Source organism: Coffea arabica, chromosome 10e (genome assembly GCF_036785885.1).
Source record: "Coffea arabica cultivar ET-39 chromosome 10e, Coffea Arabica ET-39 HiFi, whole genome shotgun sequence".
NCBI lineage: Eukaryota > Viridiplantae > Streptophyta > Magnoliopsida > Gentianales > Rubiaceae > Coffea > Coffea arabica.
Window position 1 is genome coordinate 27,959,188 of NC_092328.1, and position 8,238 is coordinate 27,967,425.

General features: G+C 34.7%; 1 protein-coding gene across 3 annotated transcripts; it reads left to right on the forward strand.

Moving 5' to 3' along the window:
* Window positions 1–242: 242 nt before the first annotated feature.
* LOC113712796 (probable magnesium transporter NIPA6) lies at window positions 243–7,777 on the forward strand. Of its 3 annotated transcripts, XR_003453346.2 has the most exons (10): window positions 243–661; window positions 2,064–2,120; window positions 2,222–2,312; window positions 2,396–2,556; window positions 2,656–2,783; window positions 5,301–5,438; window positions 6,749–6,841; window positions 6,917–7,034; window positions 7,256–7,449; window positions 7,561–7,777. XR_003453346.2 is itself a non-coding variant. In XM_027236376.2 (9 exons), exons 1-9 carry the CDS (start codon window positions 541–543, stop codon window positions 7,384–7,386), a joined length of 1,038 nt encoding a protein of 345 aa, XP_027092177.1. In that variant the 5' UTR covers window positions 243–540; the 3' UTR covers window positions 7,387–7,777. The 3 variants fall into 3 exon arrangements, 2 of the variants coding, with proteins under 2 accessions (XP_027092177.1, XP_071923729.1); XM_027236376.2 differs by having other exon boundaries at window positions 7,256–7,777; XM_072067628.1 differs by lacking the exon at window positions 7,561–7,777 and having other exon boundaries at window positions 7,210–7,405.
* The last annotated feature ends 461 nt before the right edge of the window (window positions 7,778–8,238 follow it).

The window sequence follows — 8,238 nt, forward strand, 5'->3', positions numbered from 1 at the left end:
TTTAACGATTTTAAATGGGCGTATTTTTGTCTAGTTCAATGTTTCAATTGATCATTTGCAGAGTGAACTAACAGAGGGGATAAAGTGTTAAAAAATAACGTTAGGGGTAAAGTACAAAACACCATAAACCTTAGGGGGACTTTTTATGATTTTGCCTTGATTGTTTCCCTCCATCAACGCCGTCCAATTACGTTGTTTAATAATTACGCGTATAAATACGGCCTTTGACCGACAGCTGAACCACGTCCCACGTCCCACATCCTCCCGTCCTTTCTCCTTAAGAAAAGCCAAAAAAGGAAAAACGAAATCCAAAATTTCGATAAAAAAAAAAAAAAACCTTAAGGCCAATCTACCTAAGGGTTTTAAAGATTACATATTTCTGTTCTGCTTTTATGAATGAAATTGTGGGAATTCAGATGAGATTTAAATTCCGAGTAATTGTAAATTACCTTGATTATTGTTATAAGAAGCATAATCGGATTGGTGAGAAGAAATTAGTTGATAAAGATTGGGTAATTAGAGAAGAATTGTGCAGTGGTGATGTACACGGCTAATTTGATTGGGTTTGGCTTAGCCGTAGCTTCAAGTGCGTTTATTGGATCCAGCTTCATCATCAAGAAGAAAGGTCTACAGAGGGCCGGCGCGTCAGGCTCACGTGCCGGTATGCGCTCTGTTTTACCTAGTCATTCCTTTTAAATTTTTTTTTTCTGGTTTCCACCATTGTCAGTAGTATGGGTTATTGCTATTCTCTGTGTTTTTTGATTTATTCCTTTTATTGTTGAGGAAGTAAATTGCTTCTTGTCAAATGGGCTTTACTAGTAGTTTTTTTTTTAATTTAATTTTTTTTCTTGCATTTATTTCCTTTCCAGAATAAGTCAACTTGCAACACGGGATCTAGGAATGTTTGATTTACTTGAATGTTAAGAAATTTATGATGTGAACTGTCGATGTCTAGATTTAAGGTGTATTATGCCTAACATTCTACTTTGTCTATGAGAATATACTTTTCCTTGCATTTCTTTTGTTATGCTTCAATGAGTGTTGAGCACAGGTGTTAGAGCTATGAGGCTGGATAAATGAGCCATAGTAGCATGTGTGTGGACAAATTTGTTGCATAAGAGAAAAAACTTGAGGAAATGAAATGTCTGTTTTGTTACTCTTGTAAAAAATGATCAGGGGAAATTTCTAAAATGGACGCACTTCAAAGCAAAATATGTAAGGTTGGACTTTTGCTTATTTAGTTGTAGAGTTATCAACTATGAAACTGTACTACTTCACGCATCATTTTTTGTGCAAGTTTGCTTAAATGATGTTTGAGGAAAAATAAGGAAAAATTGCACTCCATTGTGAATTTGGTTTTGAAAGTGCGCCTTTTTCATAGTTTTACTGGAAGAGTTGTGAACCGTAAATGGACATGTTACTCAGTTACCAGTGAGAACCTTTGAATGTTATTCTGGTGTTAGTCAATTAATCAAGTAAAACAATTTCTTGCTAATGGTTTTGATGGAGATTGTTAACCTTCACTCTATTTGACAAGTGTAAGGATTGCTACTTGAGATGATGAGCCACGCAGCTCTGTGGAGGCCCCTTTCTTATTGGGATAACAATATTTCTCTAGCTGGAACAGTATAATCAAAATACTTGCTCAAAATCTGATGTACCAAGCTCCTTAGTGAAAAGGATGAGTCTGATACGACATATTTGACAAGGGCTGGCTTCTGCTGGGTGCAATGTCATTTGCTTTGGGGGTCTATCAAGAAGATAATAGGGTCCAACATCTTGATACAGCATCTTATATGTTGTTTAGGTTTTATGGACATTGAAGAAATTAACCCACATATCTAGTAGCTTAGGATGTTTGCCTTCAATATTGTTTCATTACAATAAGATAGGCAAGATTTTGGAACAACCATGATATCACACACTCAAAAGGAAAAACCAAATCGAAAGTAGTATGAAAATTTTATCCGAAGTTTGATAGTTTTCACTCAATGTTATCATTATCTCTCTCTCTCTCTCTCTTCTGTCGACTTATAATACTGATTTCTTTTGCATGTCTATAGGATCTGGAGGCCATGGCTATCTAAGGGAGCCACTTTGGTGGATCGGCATGATTGCTAGTAATTCTTTTTGTGGTTCAGACTTACTAATCTTGTTTATCTCTGCATTTAATGTTATTGAAAGGACACATTGACTGAATATTTTTTGTAATATCTGGCAGTGATTTTTGGTGAATTTGCCAATTTTGTGGCTTATATTTATGCTCCTGCGGTGCTTGTGACTCCACTGGGAGCACTGAGTATAATTGTTAGGTAATGTATCACTTTCAAGTGATAACTAAAAAACTCTTACCAGTGACTTCAAGTGATGTTAATATTTCTTCCTGCCCACGCAGTGCTGTTTTAGCACATTTCTTGTTGAAGGAAAAATTGCGAAAAATGGGAATATTGGGGTGCATCTTATGTGTAGTGGGCTCCACTGTCATTGTGCTTCATGCACCAGGAGAGCATGATATTAGTTCGGTTGATGAGATTTGGGAACTTGCAACCCAACCTGGTAAAGAAATTAGCATAACTACTACCACTTAATATGATTTCTTCCCTTATCTAGACTGGTTAAAGATTTTTCCTTGATAATCTTGTTTTATTTCTCCAGCTTTTGTTCTCTACGCAGCTTCAGCAATTGCAGTGGTACTAGCATTAGTTTTGTATTGTGAACCACGATATGGGCAGACCAACATAATGGTATACATTGGCGTATGCTCCATCTTTGGTTCCTTGACAGTAAGTGTCTCCATTCTTTTTTCTTTTGGTGCCTCTGGGATAATAGGACATATAAATGTAGAAGAAGTGATCATTCTCTTTCTTCTTCAACTTTATCTTTTGCTTTGATGGAGCTCCCCTGGAACAAGAGTTAAAAATACTAGTGACGATTATTCAGCATCCTTTTAGATGGTTAAACTGGACTAAACATATTATCATTGTTCAAAGATTCTCATAAATACAGGAGTTATGTGCGAGTATGTAATGCAGAGTATGTTGTCTAGAAACATTTGAGCTCGCAGAAGAATTGTGAGGCTTATTTGACTTATGTATCAAGTTAAAACGCAGAAAACATCTGTTGACCTGATTTCTTTGATCAGATTGTAAAATGTGAATGTATTATGGAAAGGACAACTTCAACTTTTTGCTTTTAGAATATAGTTACTGATAGCATACATGTCTTCCAAAAAGTCTTCATTGTCACCTAGTATATTGCCAGCTTTCTGGCCTACTCTTTCTCTCTCTCTCCCCCCTCCAATGTGTGTGTAAATATATATGTATCTGCCAGATTTTCTCAGCATATTAATAAGGACATAGTTCTTTTTTATAATTCTTAACACCAATAAATTTGACATATGTTGCATTTCATTGCCTTTTAATCTAATTATAAGTGATCAATGATTTGATGCTTCATAGTGCTGTGCCTTCGCCTATCAATTCCTGCACAGGAAGAGGAAAGTAAATGGTGGTCTGCAAAACTAAACCTTTTGGCCTATTATGTATGTTTTACAAAAAAGTTAGCAGCATCCAAGAGATGTAGCGAACCTTCAAGTGTAATGACCTTCTTGGTGGGTGGAGATGCATACATTTCTTTTTCTGGGAAACAGTTGGCATACACATTAATTTCTTGAGAAGTTGTATGGGGAATCATTCTTCCTTTGAGCAGTGCTCAAGTCATGCCGATTAGAAGTCTAAAGAAGATCTAGGTTCAAATTGGTGCGTGATTAGTTTTTTTTAATCAAATAAAATTATTGATTAAGTAACCTTTTTCAAGCCATCACTGTTTTTTGAAGCTAGTTGTTCGAACATGCAAATTGATTTTGAACTCAAGCTGGATGGTAAATATTCAAATGCTCAAGTTATGGAAACAAATTTGTGGGATTTCAAAATTTTTTACTAGATCCTAGTAGTAAGTTATGGTCATAGTACTTAACTACTTTTTCATATCTAAATTGTACATTTTTTTGTTTCCCACCATGAATCAATCAGACTAGTCTTTTCTAGTAGTGGTACATTCATAATTGCTATTCTCATAACCACCTTGAAAGTAGCGTACAAGGAAACAAATTCCAAATCAAGCAAGGCCTGAATTGAATTTCGAGTTGAAATCTGCTAATTTAAATATTGCTGTTTAACAATGTATATGTGAATGAGTTCCCAGTTTCTTTCCTCACAGCTGTGAGAAGCTTTCATGGACCTAAGTCATTTTTCAGCATACGGCTGTGACAAGTTTTCTCAATTTGTACTTTATGTTCTTTTGCTACACTCTCTGGTTAATATCTAGTTCTTTCCCTTTTAACTCTTTTTGCCCTCTGATTTAGTTAGTGGTTTTTTTTTGTTTAATTTAAAATTTTTTATTTTAACTGGTTGATATCTTTGGTGACAAACTATCAAAATGATTGATTGTTTCTGAATCTCAGATTCCCTTTCTTTTGCCTGCAGCATTTGAAGCTGATTATCTTGTACCTATTGCAACTTAAGGTCCTTAATTTAAATGGTTGTGATAAAAACTATATGAATATACTTCCTTCCAACTTTGAATTTTAGCATTTCTAAATTTTTGAAAATGTCCAGTTTGCTTGAGTGGAAGTGTACCAACCACATGCACTAGCATTCTGACTTCTAACATTTACATAGATAAAAGATGGTTGAAATCTGTTTAAAGTGGATGGGTGAAGATTCTATTTCCTTGTAATTCCAGATTGAGAAGATTATAAAGGATAGTAGAACATTTCTTATGTTTTTTTAGATGGGTTTGGGTCCATCATCACAGTTAGTAAGGTTGTGCGTTAGTAGGTGAAAGACATGTAGTATTTGTGGGAATGACTTTGGTTAAGAGTTGATTAGTTGATAAGACTTCTTGAAGTTTAATAGATGATTCTTGTGTTGAAAGCATGGTTTGATGCCATAGACTTATGTACTACTGATTTTATTTTGCTCTAAAACCTATCTTAAAACATGAACCCTTCTTATTCTTTTGATATTAAATGTCTATAACATGTATGCAATATTTCAGTAAGAATCCTTGACATGTAAATCAAGTGAGATAAATTGACTTGGTATACCTGCAAAACTACTCACTCTACTCAAGTTGCTTTCTCTGTTTGCTAAGCCCTGACTTGAAACATAACTAGTTTTAGTGGTCATATTTGATGGACATGATTATACTCTGGAACAAAATAGCTAAAAGAAATTATGTTGACATGGAGTTGCACTTTTATTTACGGGTTCATTCCTGGCATATTTTATGATCTGCAGGTTATGAGCATAAAAGCAATAGGTATTGCTATAAAACTCACTCTTGAGGGTTTTAGCCAGGCAGCACACTACCAGACATGGGTATTCGTAATGATTGCTGTAACATGTATAATCACTCAGTTGAATTACTTAAACAAGGTATGTAATTTCTTAACTGTAGGCTTTTCTCAATTGATGATGTATTTTAATTCTTTGAGACAGCAGTATAGCCTTTGAACCTGAAGTTTTTGTCTGAAGTCACTCAAACGGGCAAGATTGAAAATGAGTTAATCAAGCATACTGTTACAACCTGTTTAGATACAATCCTGAAGTTCATTAAGCAGGCAATATGAAGGTGTATGGCAGGGAAAAAAAATGTTGCTATCTGGTCTGAAAAATTTAATGACATTGAAGCAGTACAATTTTCTATGGGCTTGCTTCTAGTTCAGTTTCCAATCTGCTTCCTTATATGCCATGATAGGAGATGACTGATACTTAGCTTTACATGATTCATTTTGGTTTTCTAGTTGCCTTACCTACTGGAGTTGAAGACACATAGAAGAGTAGAAGTTTCCCAAGTCTGTCTTTTGCAAGAATGTTATATTCCTGTGATATGTGATCAAACAGATTGTATTTTCTAAATTTTGATATAGTCTTTTCTATGTTCCTAACTAAAACCTTCTATTTCATTTATCTTCTGTAATGCCAGTGATTATTCACTTACTTTAGAAGTGCCTTTTCCCTGTGATTCGTAATGAAAACTTTTCTGGCAGAGCTCATCTTCTGAAGAATCAACAATTACTGTCACCTAGGGCTCTAAACGAAACGAATGGAATTCAGCTTTCAAGCTGTCAAGCTCGATTCAAATTTTTGGCCCAAACTCGAGGGCTTGTATCCTAAATGAGCTCAAACTTAAGATCGAGCTTGATTCAATTTAATATTCAATAGGCTTGAGCTTGATTTAAGAGCTCAATATCTTTAATTTTAACATTAAATTTTCACTAATACATAGACATAAGAAATAATAAATGTATAACTTTACATAAAAAATAATAGATAAAACATATGAAAAATTATTCGAGCCTTAAAGAGCTGAATATCTACAAGTTCAAATTCAATTCAATAATTTAATTAAATCCTAATCCCTGCTCGAATTTGAGCTCGAGCTCATTGAAATTTAAGCTCGAATCGAGCCTTTAACAAATCAAGCCTGAACTGCTCGCTAAGGGAACCACTTGTAACTGTTATGCTTTCTGAATGAATTAATGGGCTTGAAGCAGATTGTTGTTGTTAAACTGGAGAAAACATATGCAAGTTTATGACTTTAAAATGATGTGTATACAACTGGCTGAAATTGGAATTGGAAGGGTCTGTAGTAGCTTTTCTTCTTTGATTGGAATTGTATCTTTTTGTCTTGTATGGAAACTGGAATTGGAATAGTTATACAACAGCTAAATGTTGCTTTGCAGGCTTTGGACACATTTAACACAGCAGTTGTTTCTCCCATCTATTATGCCATGTTTACATCGCTCACAATTTTTGCAAGTGCTATCATGTTCAAGGTATGTGTGTTCATCTTTAGCTATGGAACCTTGTTCTCTTTGTAAAATCTCTAGTGAGTTTATCTGCTATTCTAGGACTGGGCTGGTCAGAGTGCTAGCAGCATTGTTTCTGTGCTTTGTGGATTTGTCACCGTTCTTTCGGGTACAGTAATTTTGCACAGCACAAGAGATCCAGAGGCTCCGCCTGTTTCAGGTAAATGGATAATAAACAAAAAATTCTTTGTCACAATATGATAAGTAACCAATCATGTTGTTTACTTTTTTACTTTTTTTTTTACTTTCTTACATGATCCGATAAAGAAGCATGAATATCATCAATTGAGACTGACGTCCAAATTAACTGCTGAAGTTGTATATCTCATATTCAGGTTGCATTGTATGCATTTTATTGCTCTGGTGATCATTTTCTTGCAGATGCATATTCATCACTTTCTCCTCAAATATCATGGCTGGTCCATGCTAACGGGGAAATATGGAAGCACAAAGATAATGATGAGATGCATCCTGAATTTGTTGCAATTATACGACAAGACCACTTTAAATAAGGGGAAGGAATCTGGAAAAGTTACAATCAGGGCTCGTTGGATTTGTTAACAAACGTGTTGAAGGTACTCCAAGCTAGCATTGGTGATAGTATTAGCATTCCTTACTTATCCCTTGACCAAATAGCACTCAAATTTCCTGCTTGAGGCATAATTGCTCTTGTTGACGGTTTACAGATAACACCTGGTAGAGGTAATCCATTTTGGGTTTGATAGTCACTAGGAAGCTGAAGAAATGGTGAAGGCTAATGTCTCTTGTTTTTGTGTCACTTCTTATTCTAGGTTTATTAAATTTTTTTTTCTCACAATTTAGGGGACACAGCCATGGGCTTTGTATGAGGTGAGATCCTTTTTCGCAAAAAACGAATAGAGAAATCCATTTTTCCTTGATAAAGTCTGATTGTGTTTGGATAGAGTATTATTTAAATATTATTTGGAATAATTATTATAACACTTTTTATGATGTGATGCATGTGAGATAAAAATGTTATTGGAAATAATTAGTGTTGTCTCTCTAATTATGATAGTAACTTTGATGCTAGCTGTGGTCAATTATTGATATCATGTATTCCAGTTAAACATTTGCAAAATTGCCAGGTATTTAAATGTTGAATTTAGAGTTTCAAATTTTAGTGTCCTTTTTCCCCCTCCCATAGATTGAAATTAACTAAATACTTTATATGTGAGAAACTACTTATTACTGGCACTTGTGATACTGAAATCTTGAACGGTGGAACAGTAATTGATAATTAAACTCTATGCACAAAAGAAAGGATGATATTCATAATAGGGAAAAGCCAACTACCAAACGATGCATATATGAAAGCGCAGAAACTCAAAACCAAAATAATGGGC

Bases quoted from the DNA above. Each gene is read 5' to 3' on its own strand.
- LOC113712796 (XM_027236376.2), top strand. From the start codon at position 541: ATGTACACGGCTAATTTGATTGGGTTTGGCTTAGCCGTAGCTTCAAGT. The intron at 662-2,063 runs GTATGCGCTCTG...GCATGTCTATAG, and splicing joins CGCGTCAGGCTCACGTGCCG to GATCTGGAGGCCATGGCTAT. The intron at 2,121-2,221 runs GTAATTCTTTTT...AATATCTGGCAG, and splicing joins GTGGATCGGCATGATTGCTA to TGATTTTTGGTGAATTTGCC.